General features: G+C 51.2%; 1 protein-coding gene across 1 annotated transcript in view; it reads left to right on the top strand.

Moving 5' to 3' along the window:
* Positions 1-15,622, top strand: part of LOC104988985 (CREB-binding protein) — a 117,559-nt gene that overhangs the window by 101,022 nt on the left and 915 nt on the right. The window contains exons 20-31 of the mRNA XM_010840489.1: positions 1,329-1,409; positions 2,918-2,974; positions 5,351-5,428; positions 5,752-5,819; positions 9,778-9,928; positions 10,264-10,410; positions 11,016-11,129; positions 11,679-11,844; positions 12,147-12,314; positions 13,850-14,011; positions 14,171-14,452; positions 15,235-15,620. Of these exons, the coding sequence (XP_010838791.1) occupies positions 1,329-1,409; positions 2,918-2,974; positions 5,351-5,428; positions 5,752-5,819; positions 9,778-9,928; positions 10,264-10,410; positions 11,016-11,129; positions 11,679-11,844; positions 12,147-12,314; positions 13,850-14,011; positions 14,171-14,452; positions 15,235-15,620 (1,860 nt within the window). The remainder of the gene's footprint in view (positions 1-1,328; positions 1,410-2,917; positions 2,975-5,350; positions 5,429-5,751; positions 5,820-9,777; positions 9,929-10,263; positions 10,411-11,015; positions 11,130-11,678; positions 11,845-12,146; positions 12,315-13,849; positions 14,012-14,170; positions 14,453-15,234; positions 15,621-15,622) is intronic.

Below are 15,622 nucleotides of genomic sequence, written 5' to 3'. Positions count from 1 at the left end.
GGTTCCGTGTGGCGCTCCAGTCTCGTCACAGTGTCTTTAACACTAATCCTCTTGGCATCTTGTAGATGTACTTTTGAGCACTAAAACCACATTTTATTGTGCTGCCGTTGCTACCATATATTCATCCTTTTCGCTTGTGCAGTTCACCTCATTCGGCTTGTTTACTTCTGCGGTATTCCTCTGTGCCCATCTTGTTTTTTGCAGCATCACATGCATTTTTGTTGATTTCTCATTTGTGTCCTTTCCAAACATTTAATAGTTTTTATTTAAACTAATCTTATTTGGTAGCTTGAGCCCAGGCTCTATATTATAAGAAATTGGGGTGATGGATAATTTCTCAAATGCAGATTGTGCTTTAAAGATTAACTCTAAATTTGCTTAACTTGGATTGTTCCCAAGTCAGAGCAATCATTGAGTATCTCAGATTGATGAATGATTGGTTCCAGTACCAAAAAGTTTAAAGTCAAAGCATAGAATTGAATTTTAAGATTGTTCATGGATTTACATATATTGTATTGCTTATACAATATATCATAGTTTGTTCTCTGTATATTCTTACTGATAAATGGCTGGAAAGTCTTTGACCCCGATTGCATTTCTGTTAAGTGTTTGTCTAGAGTATGGATTTGGTTTCATTTCTGTTGTAACTCAATTAACTAAGTGAGTAACATGAGAAAAATAACAGGAGAAAATTAAAACCAGTTCTGGGTGCTCAGCATTTTCATACCTTTAAAGATCTGGCTTAATATTGGAAATAAAATCTGTGAATTGCTGTCAAGCATAAATTTCCCATTTTGAAAAATAAAACTATTTCAGTTTAAATTGCTTTTTTAAGGACTTCTGTCAGAATGTTTTGTTCAAAGTAAATTTTTTCCATCTCAAACCCTGGAGTTACGTTTGGTTTTCTCTAAGTAAGAACAAAATCCAAACTCCTAAATGTAGGCTCCTTGCAATTCTAGTATTACCAATTCCTTGAAAACATTTGCATTTTGGAGCTGAACAAGCCCGTTGTTAGTGATGATGGCCTGGGATGTATGCAATGAGACCGAATGCTAATCAATGCTTTGCCTTGGCTTTCTGCTCTGTGTTGTCTTGGTGTTTGCGTCTTACCTTTATGTCTGTGCTATTTGTTCCCTCCCCTGTTCTCTAATCCTGCCCTTCCCCACCTGCCCCTGTTCCTTTCATTGTCCTCACTGACCCATCAATCAACCAACAACGCCCCCCCTTCGTCGTGGTGATCTGCCCTGCTCTGATTGGTGGCTTCGTTGCTTGGGTGGCTGTGTGTTATGATGGACCAGTTCACCCAAGTATGGCCTTCTTGCTGACAGGTATCACTTCTGTGAGAAGTGTTTCACAGAGATCCAGGGGGAGAATGTTACCCTGGGTGACGACCCTTCACAACCCCAGACGTAAGTACCATCCCATCATTTCTCTTGGGGGTGACCCTGGATTGTTGTTTTCCTCTTGTCCACGATTGAAAGGGAAGCACCACTGCCGTTGTGACTTTTCTGTTGTGTATATTTCATAGTAACTGTACCCACATTCATACTTTACAGTGTGGCTGAATCTCAGTGCCATGCCCACGTCCTTCCCTCCACCCAGGATCTTGATGCTATAGCCCCTGTTGAGTCCCGGGGCCTCTTGTAACCTTGCTCTATATCTCTTCTTCCAAAGCACTTGCTTTTTCCCAGTGGCTGTCAACTTCCATTTGGGGGGATTATAAAATTTCCTTTATATCTAAGAAACCAGATAATCCTAGTCACAGAACTGGCAGTAGCAAAAGTGAGTCTTGTGTGCGTACCCCGTCTCCAGCATTTAGTTGATCTTCCCCTGAAGCCTTTGTCCTTGAAGTTGTGGAGGTAACAGAAGCCAGATGGGGAGACCCCAGCAAGTACATGTATCTCCCTCCTCACTAGAGGCTGGATACCTGCTCACAGCTCCAGCACAGACAGGCACGAGTTAGTTCATTCATTCCCTCCCCTCGAGTTCACCATTTCCTGCCTGATGCTTATCCTCTGATGGAGTAGACAGATGTCCAGAATGTGGTGAGAAAAAAAGCAGAACCAAATCCTCAAATTGGATGGTCATGGGGCCTAAAGACCTGCCAGCCACCATAGCCACCCAGGACTGCCAGCACTGTGCCTCTCTCTCTTCTCCTGACTCTGCCCTAACCCCTGCCACCCAGAGAAGTCTGCTGGTGCAGCTGCCCCCACAGGCAAGAAGGGCTTCCCAGTGAAGGAGTTTCCAGTGCTGTTGCAGTGACATTTACTCTCTATCCAAATGCAGAACAGACCATAGGCACCCATAAAATATATAAACCAAAATGTCAGAAATTCTACTTACTCAATTTCTTTTTCTACCCCCTGTCATCTTGATTCTTTGGTCCAATTGTGTGATTAATAATTGGATTGTATAATTCTGTGAATCAAGTAATTCACGTATACACTGATCACAACAAAAGGACAATAGAAATGAAACACTCAGCCCTTAAAGAATAAGTAAAACATCCCCAAGTACATGCTGAAGGAACATTGTAATTGGAAGAATTGGTTACACCAGTCTTGGTCAGATTCAGTAGCCATTTATCATATACATTTGGAAATTAGCAGGTTTGAGTCGGAACATAATTTTCCCACCACATTTTGATTGAACTTACTTACTTAAATCTTGTAATAAGTGTTGATGAGCATTTTGAGGAAATATTCGAAGGAAGACAAAAATAAATGGTGGTGCTTTCTGTGGAATTAAATTTTATATGTTCATGCCATCATTGCATCCACTTGAGAGTTCTGACCATCATTTACTTTTTATGTGAAGAACTAGTTATAGGATAATATTCCAGAGACCCTGTAGTTTATACACAACAGATAAAATTTAGTTAATTAACATTTTTCCTCTTTCCCCCCCCCCAAATAAGGACAATTTCAAAGGATCAGTTTGAAAAGAAGAAAAATGATACCTTAGATCCTGAACCGTGAGTATACAGCTATTTCTTTCTGACTTTTAGGTTTTAACTTTCAGATCGGGAAAGTTCTTCCATGTGATTGGGTTGCTGTAGAAGACACTGGAAATAAACATATTGCCCTGGGTGGAACTTTCTGTGTGGATTTACTTCAAATATGGATTATTTTTTAACTCACGCAAAAGATGTGTGTCTGTAACATGCTGTCCAGCTGCTGAATTTTACCAGTGAGACGAGTAGGTGGATGTTTTGGTTCTGTTAGAACCTCTGTAATAACTTGGTCATCATTGTCTTTAAGAAGCCATTTAGTGTGATTCTTTAGAGACTAAAGATAGTATTTGGTGAAGGGGTCCTAGTATCACTTAAAAGGAATTTTTAGAGAAACTCTTAGAAACCAATTGTAAAAAAATAAATAACGGGAAGCCCGGTATTGTGTTGGATTGGCTAAAAAGTTTGTTCAGTTTTTCCACATGATGTTACAGAAAAATCCAAAACAGCTTTTTGGCCAGCCCACTTGTGCTTGCCACCATCTTTGGTATGGTATGTTTCCAAAGGTCGCTGTGTTCAGTGATCAGTGAGAATACTCAGTGTGTAAAATTTGCTTTATAATAACCCCTTAAGAGGCCTCAGAGCCCCTCCTGTGCTGTGGCACCTCCCAGGTCCCCAGAGCCAAGTCCTGAGGGCACCCCAGTGTGTGGAGACACCTGTCTTGTTCTGTCCCCGTGGTGAATGCCCGTCCGGGGCTGCTTGGTGAGCAGAGGCTGCAGCCCTATGGGTAACTGATAAACGTGGCCGTGGTGCGTCCAGAGCTGAGAAGCAGGTCCTGCCCTCCCTAGGCTCAGCTTCCAGCGGAGAGCACAGACTTCACTGTGTCAGAGCTGCTTCAGTCTCTCCTGCCAGCCATGCTGGCGGGGGTTGAGAGGGGAGCAGTGAGGGAGGGCACGATGAACAGTTCGGAGAGCGCCTGGTGCATGAAGAGCTGGCTTCCAGTCTCTTTGTGGAAAATGTTTACTTTATATTGGAGTATAGTTGATTTCCAGTGTTGTGTTAGTTACTATATTAACTTTCCAATTGCAGAATACTTTATGTTGAGGTAGTAGGTACCAGACAGTGGGGAAGACACAGATGGATAAAGGGGGCCTGGCCTGCAGCCGTGTGTCTTCTAGTAGGACAGACAGACGGATGGTAGCACAGGCAGCAGGAGCCAGTAAGGTGTCCAGAGGGAGGGCCCCTAGCCCAGGCAGAGTGGCATCCTGGAGAAGGTGGTGCTCACCTGGAGGGGGCGTGGGTGGGGGTGGGCAGATCGTTGCAGACACAGAGCAGTGAAGGGGCCTGGAGCACCAGCAGTGGTGCAGGTGAGCGCGGGTGGGGCCCCCGGCACGAGGAGGCAGGGGTGCTGGGTTCCCTGGCGCCTGACTTGGTGTGGCTGCAGAGGTTTTAAAGGACCACATAGAGTGGGAGGAGGGCAGCCCGGGAGAGAGCGCTCAAGGACGGCGGATGAGGCCGCTGCCGTGCTGCCCGCTTTGCCTGTGGGTGTCCAGTTTTCCTTCAGCAGAGCAGGGACAGAGAAGCTGGGTTAGGTTCGATCTGTGGTCGAAGGCTCGTTCTCAGCAGGGGCAAAGGGTGGGCCCGGGCCAGGACCTGAGCCGTGGTGTGAGAGCGTGCCTCAGGTCTCAGGGCCCAGCACCTAGGCTGAGAGGAGGAGCCAGGGCCCCAGACGGCCTGCAGAAGTGCGGTGCTTGCTGGGCCCTTCAGCCTCCACAGGGTGTAAGTCGTGGCAGCCTTAAGGGCATGGCTGAAGAAACAGGCCTTGACCTTTAAGCATGTTTGACGATGAAGATTACTAGGTGAGGAGATAGGGTCCGGGTGAGCCATGCAGAAGCTGTGAGGAAGGCAGGCGATGAGGTGAATCCCAACCTCTGCAGTGTTTCCTTGAACAAAGGCCATCATTTCCCACCCTGGCGACTGACTCAGAGCAGACATTTCCTGTGCGAGGCGAAGAACAAGAGCTTGTAACACTGACAGCATTGTTTTCTGCTGTTGAAGTCCGTTTAGGCATTTGTAGTCGTCTGGAGCAAGCACTGGTCTTAAAAATGTGACCTGTAAGATAGGCCTTTGTCATAGCAGTTTTTAGAAGTAAACTTTCATTTCTGGTTACAAAAGAGATGAGGAGAAGAGAGGAATGAGGCATTGGTACAAAGAAGGGGAGAAAGTCAGCTCTTCCTGTAGAACACATCCTACTGATGCGTGTTTCAAATATGGCCGAGTCAGTCAAGAGACACGTGAATGCTGAGGAGTCTTGAAGTCTTCATGGCGACAAGGTGTGAGCACAGCACTCAGGTCCACTGTGCAGTTCTGCGTGTGACAGGGCACTTCTTTGTCTTCTAGTTTTGTTGACTGCAAGGAGTGTGGCCGGAAGATGCATCAGATTTGTGTTCTCCACTACGACATCATCTGGCCCTCAGGGTGAGTAACTTCCTGGTGATTTCCTGAGACTCCAGGAAAGGGAGAGCAGTCTGCACAGAGTGGAGGGGAGGGCACTGGCGGCTGCTGTGCCTCTCGTTGTCGCCAGCAAGGATCCGGCAATTAGAGGGATGGCAGTTGGTTCTAAATTTAAGTCTTAAGTGTTTGCCCGCTTTGGGAATTGTAGAATCAAAGCAGTCTGCCTCTTCACTTTTGTATAATGATGTGATGTAAATTGCCAGCAAAGTATTTTAATGCTGCATTTCACTAGTTTGGCAACATATACTGTTTTATATAATCTGATCACACCCATTATTTTTTTGCAGTTTTGTATGTGACAACTGCTTGAAGAAAACGGGCAGAACTCGAAAAGAAAACAAATTCAGTGCTAAGAGTAAGTCATGGAAGGGTTTCTGTTTCCTGGTCTGTACATCTTCCCAATCTTCCTTTGGTTCCTCTAACACACGGCTTCAGGGCTTGCTTGTCCCGGGTCTTTATCTGTGGCTTTGTTTTCTAATACTTGTATTTTTCTCATCTTACCCTTGAAGAGAGTCATTTAGCTTAATCTTTATGTGAAAGTCAGCTTTATGATCAGACTGTTTTAGATGAAAGTTTAGAAACTTTAGAAAGTTATATAGTACACTTTGTGAATTCTGAGAAAATGTCATCAGATCCTTCTCAGGAAACTTGGAAGTAATGCACGGACACACATCCTTTGGTGACGGGTACACTCAGCCCCGGGTACACGTGCGGGTGTCTGTATGCCCATCAGTAGGTGTGGACCCCGCTGTTGTGAAGGGTGACCCTCTGGGACCCTTGGAAATCAGCCAGCATCACCAGGACCGGCCGGAGCCTGGTCTGCCCAAGGGCTGCGTGGGTGTGTCGCTGCTGCACTGGTGTCTGCGTGGAGCACCGTGTCGCTACAGGAGTAAACTGTCCTAAGGGTACGGTGTGTCATCTTCGTTAGCTCGGCTCTCAAGTGCCGGGGCCACCTTCTGTAGCTTGACATTCCCAACCATCCTGTGCTGAGTCAGCAGCAAACCTGAATAGGAAAAGTCCCTGAAGGACTTCCCTCGTGGCCCAGTGGATAAGAATCCACCTGCCAGTGCAGGGGAAATGGGTTCAATCCCTGTCTGGGAAAATCCCACACACCTTGGGGCACCTAAGCCCGGGTGTCACTACTGAGCTTGCGCTCTGGAGCCTGGGAGCCAGTTACTGAGCCCGCATGCTGCAGCTGCTGAAGCCGGCACTCCCCAGAGCCCGTGCTCTACAACGAGAGAAGCCACCACAATGAGAAGCTCTCACGCCGCAACTCAAGAGTAACCACCACGCGGCACAGCTAGAGAACGCCTGCATGCAGCAACAGAGACCCAGTGAAACTTAAAAAAGTAATTCATTTTAAAAGGGAGGAAAGAAAAGCCGCTGCAGCAGTGCCTTCAGAGCCCAACCCGCCCCCAGACTCCTGGCTGCTCTCGCTTCTCTCCAGCAGGACCCGCAGCTAGCAGCACACTGCTCGGGGTCCTCGGCCAGAGCTGGGCTGACGAGAGTAGAAGAGAGATGGGATGTTGCGGGGGTCAGTGGGCAGGAGAGAGGGGTGGCAGGCAAGGAGGAAGCCTCTCGGAAGCTCTCCAGATCGGTGTTGACTCAAGTTCAGACTGTGTCATTACCAAAGTCCAGCTATCCTGTCACTTAAACTCTTGTCAAGCCTTTTGAAATACTGATAAAATCACCAGCTGTTGTAATAGCTTTCTTTAGATTGGGGTTTCTGTACTGACATTTGGGCCAGAAAAATCTTTGTTATGGGGGCTAGCCTTTGTAGAATTTTAGTAGCAGTGTGCTTAGTCCCTTAGTCATCTCTGACTCTTTGCAACCCCATGGATTGTAGCCCACCAGGGTCCTGTGTCCATGGGATTCTCCAGGTAAGAATAACAGAGTGGGTAGCCATTCCCTCCTCCAGAGGATCTTCCTGAACCACGAATCAAACCTGGGTCTCCTGCACTGTAGGTGGATTCAGCAGCAGCTGCCCACTAAATGCCACTGCTTCCCCTCCCCCACCCCCCATGAACAGTGGCCATGAGAAACGTCTCCGTACGTTACCAGATGTCCTGGGCAGGGGGTGCAGGTGAGGACTCCTGCTTTAAAGGATTCATTCCGAGTGATGTCACTAAAGTAGTCAGCAACTTAGAATCACTTTCCTGGGCCAGAGCCTCACTGACCAAAACAAATTGCTAGGAAAGCTAGTTCTCAACAGAAGAGCAGTTGCAGCCTGAAGATAGAGCGGTGGAGGGATGAGGTGGGACAGGAGAACCTGAGAGCTGGTCCAGCCCCCACCCCCACTCTAGAGTCCAGCGAATGGCAGAGAGTATGTGGACCTTTAAAGGTGTAGAACATTGACTTACAGAAAAGGACCTTAAAAGTGCAGCATCTCCCCTTGGTTTTTGATTTGAGCACGAATTAGCATCATCTCTGCAAGCATCTGTCAGTCACAAGAGAAAAGTTGCCTCCTGGGTGTCTGCACTGACTTGGTGCAGGGGCTGTCTGTCCTGCCCCATTTTATGTAAGGAACTTGAGTGTTTTTGAGTTTTGGTGTCTGTGGGACTCCCGGAACCTATCAGCCCCCCATGGACGCAGTGGGACAACTGCATTGAAAATACCTTCCAGCTGCTGGTCAGCCCGTGATGCTAACAACTGACCAAAACCACCTCCCTACCTTTCTCTACTTGGCTGGTTAAAAGCGCAAAAAGTAACAACGCCAAGTGTTTTGGAGGTCAGTGTCAGAGTGTTCTTACTGTGTTTGTTTATGGAAATCCTTCCTAAGAAAGATGCAGCCCGGAGGTCAGAAAGCACAGGCTGAAGGGTTTGATCACATAAAGGGGAATATGAGGCCTCCATCACGTGCTGCGGACAGGCATATGCATGATGGGGTACAGTTTAAAATGTCCGTTTTCAGACTCAGCAGTTCCACTTTGACCCACGTCTCCCACAGGAATATTTGGGGATTTACTCCTGTGCATTGTCGGGAAGTCATGGTGCGTGTAGCCGCGATTTCATGAGGGAAGGGGTGGTGGTCCCTGTGGCAGGGCTGGGTGGCCGTCTCAGCTGTCCTCCCTTGTGGACTGGAAGCCACCTCCTGAGGGAACAAAACCTGCTCAGTGCCCATGTACGTGGGAGCACTTGGGGGTGAGAACGAGAGGGTTTTCTTCAGGGTCTTCACAAAGATAGATGAGGTGGTTGTGTGAGCCCTTTGCACCTGATTCCTTGTTTCTCAGGATGGCTGAGAAGCCATGGGTGGTCACGGGAGTGGGGGTGCAGAAGTTTATACTTTTAATGGGGTTTTTATTTCATTGCCATTATTAAATTTTTTTCCTTTAAATCACTTTCATTGAGGTACAACTTATATACCCAAAAACTCCACCATTGGTGTGTTTATTGCAGAGAGACTGAACTTAAAAAATCTAAATTTTGCAGGTATTTCTTAACCTCAGTAAGGAATCAAGCCATGTAATTATAAATATAAATTCAAGCCATCTTTATGCAGTCACTGTCGACCTTTTTGCAGTTTTCCCTTCTAGTTTTTCTTTCTGCACATGCACAGCTTTTTTCTGCCGTGAACTGTATGTGTAGTTACGTGCTGTGTAACTCCTATCACAGGGGCCGCTCCTGGGAGAGGGAGGGTACAGGAGGGATGGGGAATGGAGCCCACCAGGAAAGGGGCCTGGCCAGTCTGCATCCTGGGGCAGCGGCTCCTGCTGCCCAGGTTTGGAGCCCTCGCAGGACTGGACTGGCTCGGTCATCTTAGATTCAGCAGCAGGACGCCCCTTGAAGCTGGGCAGGAAGGGGCATTCATGCCAGCCTGCCTTCCAGGGAGAGCAGCATCAGGCTTCCTGTTTCTGTTAAGAGTTCTTCCAGAGTGGGAACCAGCCTCGGCACAGCCAAGACCCCGAGCAGCCATGTGGGCACAGCCAGGGCAGAGCCTGGTGTCACCAGGATCTGGGCACGTGGGGCAGGAGGCAGGTGGACCCTGTGTAGCCCCCTCATGCCTGCTCCTCTGCTTAACTCTGGAGCCCATCTTCTTTCAGATTTGGGTCCACCTTTGTGGCTCTTCTGCCCCTTAGAGTTGGAAAAAGATGGAAATTTGGGACGTTTGATAGCAGTTTCCAGTGTGTGGAATGCCTAAGACTTCAGGGTTCACTTTTCTCTCGTAAAATGCTCACCTCATAGGATCTCATGAGATCCTTTCTGTATTTGGAGAATGTCCGTCCTTAAAATATCAGACTACCTGGAAAGAAAACGTGGATTCTATAGACTCGGCCCTTCCTAAGCCCTCTCATTGCCTCTTCTGGATTTTGCAGGACTACAGACCACACGGTTGGGAAACCACCTGGAAGACCGAGTCAACAAGTTTTTGCGGCGACAGAATCACCCTGAAGCTGGGGAGGTGTTTGTCCGTGTGGTGGCCAGCTCAGACAAGACAGTGGAGGTCAAGCCAGGGATGAAGTCACGGTTCGTGTGCAGATGTTGTCCCAGTGGGCACCCTGCCTGGTTAACCAGAGCCCCACTTTCTGGCAAGGCTTTAGAGTCTGGCAAGCATAATTTGAGAGCTTTTCATCAATTAGCATGTAGCCACCCTTCTCTCAGCATCCCACACTCTTCAGGGAAGGGGGAATCCCTGTCTGAGTGAGGCTGTCACAGAGAATGGGGTTGCAGCTCTGAAGTGCCTGGGCCAGTGGTCCAAGGGGGCGACCCCACCTGCGTTTCACCTGCGCCACACGGGTCAGAACAGCGAGTCTTGTCTGTGTAAACGGTGATGCATGCAAACAGAAGGCTCTTTGTTCCAGGTTCGTGGATTCTGGGGAGATGTCGGAGTCTTTCCCATACAGAACCAAAGCACTCTTTGCCTTTGAGGAGATTGACGGGGTGGACGTGTGCTTCTTTGGGATGCATGTCCAGGAGTACGGCTCTGACTGCCCCCCGCCAAACACAAGGTAACCCTCAGCCTCCTGGTGCGCACGCGCCTTGTGCTGTGTCGGTGACCAGGGCTCTAAACATCCTGGGGAACCGCTTCAGCAACCAAACAAGTCAGTTTGGTTTTCCCCTAAGCCAGTGAGAAGGGAAGGGTTTTGATGACTGTTGTGTGTTGAGTACATGGGTTCTGACCCTGATCTTGCTGTGGCCCCTGTCCCACCTGGGGCAGGTGAACTTATGGAGAAGGGGTGGGGACTGCTGCCTGGGCCTGAGTGCTCACTGATGGACCTGTGAAAACATCTCACCTCTGCCAAGAGTTACTTCCTGTTCAATCAGGAATCTGGGTGGATGGGAATCAGAAGTGGCTCTTCCTAGTGGCCCTGGTCTCTCCCTGTCATTGTCACGGTGAGAGATGATATTGCTGCCTAGTTCAGGGGTGAGATTGGATTCCATTGTCGATTGGTAGCAGAGGTTGCTGGTGGTGATTTTCTCATGTCTTGTTTGTGGCCAGTGTAGATGCTATCAGAGCAGTTTATTTCTAGAGCTTTCTTTGGATGCTGGTGTTTGGTTTCACCTTTGGGAGATAACCTGAACTTCGATTAATTTCTCCCTGCCCACCCCCCAGGCGTGTGTACATATCTTATCTGGACAGTATTCATTTCTTCCGACCCCGATGCCTCCGAACAGCCGTTTACCATGAGATCCTTATTGGATATTTAGAGTATGTGAAGAAATTGGGGTGAGTTGAATTCAGATTATCCAGAACTAATAAAACTCTGTCTTTAATTTTCACTGTGGCATTTATTTTGTGAAATAACTTTTTTTTTTTTTTTTTTAACGTTTTCTGTGTTTTTATTTTGGTGTCCTTATATTCAGAGACAACCCTTCCTGACATCGTCTTGAGCCATGTGGGGCTGGGGCTTTCCCTGCCTTCTGTGTTCTCGCATTCTAGCCTGTTTTTAACACTTTGTTGAGGCATATTTTACATATCATACAATTCACCTATTTCACTTGTACACTTCAGTGATCTCTAGTAATCTCAGCAAGCGATGCAGCCGTCACCCCAACAGTTTCAGAATGCTCTCACGCCCCACTCCCACTCCCATAAGGGCCCTGTGGCCATTTGCTGTTCATCCCTGTTGGACCCCTGTCCTCAGCTGATCTCCTTTGTGTTGTTTTCCTGTGTAGTTACTTCTGTCCCTGCTTTGGTGCCTGTGCCTCACCGTTACTCCTGAAGGCAGGGATGGTTTTGCTCCCTGCTTCCATCTGAGTTGTGTGTGTCCTGCAGGTATGTGACAGGGCACATCTGGGCCTGTCCCCCGAGTGAAGGAGATGACTACATCTTCCACTGCCACCCCCCTGATCAAAAAATCCCCAAGCCGAAGCGCCTGCAAGAGTGGTATAAGAAGATGCTGGACAAGGCCTTCGCCGAGCGCATCATCCATGACTACAAGGTGCGCGTGCCTGGGGAGGGGGCAGGGCGTCTTCACATGTCTTTCTCTCTGCTCACATGGGTTAGAATTAATAGCCACTTTAGGAGAAATGTAAAGCAAAAATTAAAAAAGTTTTAAAGGCATAAACTTAGAGGCAACTTCTCTGCCGTCTGTGGAGACTCACAGACGGCAGCTTGAGAACAGAGGTGACACGGCCTCTGAGGCCGTGCGGTCCTTCCCCTGCATCGTGGCCCAGAGCCCCCTCCTCCCCAGAATGTCGCCCAGGCCCCCTAGTCTCACCGCTGCACTTGGTCATTCTCTAGGACATTTTGAAACAAGCAAATGAAGACAGGCTCACCAGCGCCAAGGAGCTGCCCTACTTTGAGGGGGACTTCTGGCCTAACGTGCTGGAGGAGAGCATTAAGGAGCTGGAGCAGGAGGAGGAAGAGAGGAAGAAGGAGGAGAGCACCGCGGCCAGCGAGACCACAGAGGTAACACCGGCCGCGCGCTGAGGCTGCGCTTCAGCGGCCAGGTCCTCAGCAGGGGGCCAGCCTCGTCCACGGTGGTATTTCCGCACAGCCTCACCGCGTGATCACCCACCGCGGGGCCGGCCTGGGCCTGGACCTGGGCCGCGGCCCAGCCACGGTGCCCAGCTCCACGGAGACGCATGACCTCCTAGGTGGACGGGGGGCCTCGCTCTGGCTTCTCTGGGCAGGACGCCCAGGTCTGAAACCTGGAAAGATGAGAGGAGAGCATCCTGCAGGGAGCCCGGGAGAGATGGGCAGAGGTGCAGACGGGAGTTGTGGTCAGGAAGCAGTCCGTTCACTTTAACACTGACTTGAGGAGGAGGCTCATATTTGCAGGCCTCATGCACTTGCTCTGTTATAGACTGCGCCCTGCTCTCCACTGGGCACTTGTGTGTTTGTGCCCTCGCTCGGGTCACTCTAAGCCCCCGCTGTGTACAGGCCCCGTCCTGAGGACTACAGTGGGAACTAGTGAGAGAAGCAGGAGAACAGGCGCATGCGTAGTGCACCCTGAGGTGGTGGAGGAGACACAGGGAAGGTGGATGCGGGCTTTCAGGGAGCCTCATCTGGGGAGGTGGTACATGAGCAGAGACTGTCTAGGGAGAGGAGCCCAAGAGATCCAGGGGAAGGGCCTCCAGCAGGGGGAGGAAGGTGTCAGAGTCTGAGCCGATGTGTCGTGTTTGAGATGCTCAAGTAAGAGCTGATGGTGGTTTAGTTGGACGCGAAGCCGTCAGCGGTGAGAAGCGTAGGATGTTTTTCAAGACTAACAACCCTAAATTTAGGGCGTGTAAGGACAGTTCTGTTTGAAGGCCGCCTGCTAGGTCTGGGCCTCAGAGTCCGTGTTGCAGCCTCTCTGAGGGGAGGTGGACAGGGAGCACCCCTGGGGGACGACCATGAACTGGCTGTGGACCCACTCATCTCGAGAGGCTGCTGGTTGCTGACTGCGCAGCTCTGGGACTCTGGGGGGCCTAGGGCAGCTTGAGGAGCTGCATCTGGAGCCCTGGGCTGGGGGTTCATGTCTGCAGGCTGCTTCTGCCGCCTTGGGTGCTTTAGGGCGTGTCCTCTTTGGAACACAGCCACCCCAGCCCCTTCCAGAATGGAGATTGCCTGGGTGAGGATGTGATGAGCTCTCATGTCACAGGTGGGCCCCAAGGGGCTGTGCTCATTGTCCTTGGCCTGCCAAAATTTTGCCGGGCCTCCCTGGAGGCAGAACCTGTGGGCCTGGAAGATCGGGTGATTTAGGGCTGGAGGTGCTGGGAGGCTGCACTGGTCAGGACCATGCCCACTGGGTCCACATCCAGCCACATCACCTTCCTCTCAGCACTTAGGTCTGAAGGCAGCAGTGTTCGTGGCCTGTGAGCAGGCAGGTTGCAGTCCGCTTGGTGGTCACCTGCCTCACCCTGGCTCCCTGGAGCCCCTGTGACCAGGAGCTGGCGGCCTGGTGCCTACTGAGCATGGTGCAAGGGGCAGGGTGGGGCCGACAGCCATGCGTCTTGTTGCAGGGCAGCCAGGGCGACAGCAAGAACGCCAAGAAAAAGAACAATAAGAAAACCAACAAGAATAAAAGCAGCATCAGCCGCACCAACAAGAAGAAGCCCAGCATGCCCAACGTGTCCAACGACCTGTCCCAGAAACTCTACGCCACCATGGAGAAGCACAAAGAGGTGGGGGCCAGCAGGGCGGGGCGGCTGGGCACCTAACGGGGAGCCCCCGCCAGGCAACACCAGGCGCTGCTCACAGCCACGCTCAGCCCCGGCGACGTCAGGAGGCGGGCTTGGTCCTTCCCTTCATGGGGCTGACGTGGCTTCTCCCTGCACCCCCAGGTCTTCTTTGTGATCCACCTCCATGCTGGGCCCGTCATCCATACGCTGCCCCCCATCGTCGACCCTGACCCCCTGCTCAGCTGTGACCTCATGGACGGGCGGGATGCCTTCCTTACGCTGGCCCGGGACAAGCACTGGGAGTTTTCCTCCTTGCGGCGCTCCAAGTGGTCCACCATGTGCATGCTGGTGGAGCTGCACACCCAGGGTCAGGACCGCTTCGTCTACACCTGCAACGAGTGCAAGCACCACGTGGAGACGCGCTGGCACTGCACCGTGTGCGAGGTGAGTGCTCCCGGGCTGCGCGTGTGTGCTGCATGGGACTTGTAGTCAACTTCTCCAGGGAGAGAAGGACCAGGTGAAGAAGGCTTATCTGTGCACCGGTCCATTGTTGGTTTTGAGGTTGATTTGGGTTCACACGAGAGGCCTGGATGTGGAGGGGTTCCTGCCGTGTGCCCGTGCCAGGGTCCCTTCAGGGTTCGGCCTGGGGCCTAGTCCAGGCCACACGTCCTGGGGTAGGGGGCAGTTGGTGAGCTTCCCTTGGGAGACTGTGTTTGTGCTGACCTTTCCAGGGTGAGGAGACGCTCACAGGGCACCGCGTTATTTTACTCTCCGTTTCATTAGCACCAGCCCAGTGTCTCGGACGTGAGCAGGCCTCTTGGCGTAGGGCGGGGACCCAGACAGGAGAGCACAGTGGGTCCTGGTTACACTTGCGGTGGCCCCAGCTCTGCCCTTGCCAGGAGGCCGAGGATGCCGGGAGCCTTCCCTTTGTGGAGGCTTCAGCCCCAGTGCCCCTGAGCTGCCCTGCAGAGCTCTAGGGACACTTCAGAGGCACTCAGGGACTCCCCCACGGCATGGGCCAGCAGCTCGGGAGAGGCACAGGGACCGCCAGAAGAGAGAGTGGCTGGGGCAGTGGCCTCCGGAGCTTTCTGGGGTGCAGATGTTCCCAGGAGGGAGGCTCTGGGGAGCAGACGTGTTCGGCATCTTTGAGCCTCTCATTGAGGGACTGGGTGCCAGGGCTGCTGGTTGTGGCTGCGTGCTGACTTGTCCCCTGTCCTCGCCCGCAGGACTACGACCTCTGCATCAACTGCTACAACACAAAGAGCCACACCCACAAGATGGTGAAGTGGGGGCTGGGCCTCGACGACGAGGGCGGCAGCCAGGGCGAGCCGCAGTCCAAGAGCCCCCAGGAGTCGCGGCGCCTGAGCATCCAGCGCTGCATCCAGTCGCTGGTGCACGCCTGCCAGTGCCGCAACGCCAACTGCTCACTGCCGTCCTGCCAGAAGATGAAGCGGGTGGTGCAGCACACCAAGGGCTGCAAGCGCAAGACCAACGGCGGCTGCCCGGTGTGCAAGCAGCTCATTGCCCTCTGCTGCTACCACGCCAAACACTGCCAAGAAAACAAGTGCCCCGTGCCCTTCTGCCTCAACATCAAACACAAGCTCCGCCAGCAGC

Source organism: Bison bison, unplaced genomic scaffold (assembly GCF_000754665.1).
Source record: "Bison bison bison isolate TAMUID 2011002044 unplaced genomic scaffold, Bison_UMD1.0 scf7180017864144, whole genome shotgun sequence".
In the NCBI taxonomy this organism is placed as follows: Eukaryota; Metazoa; Chordata; class Mammalia; order Artiodactyla; family Bovidae; genus Bison; species Bison bison.
Note: the sequence above shows the minus strand (reverse complement) of the source record. Positions and strands in the feature narration are given on the sequence as shown.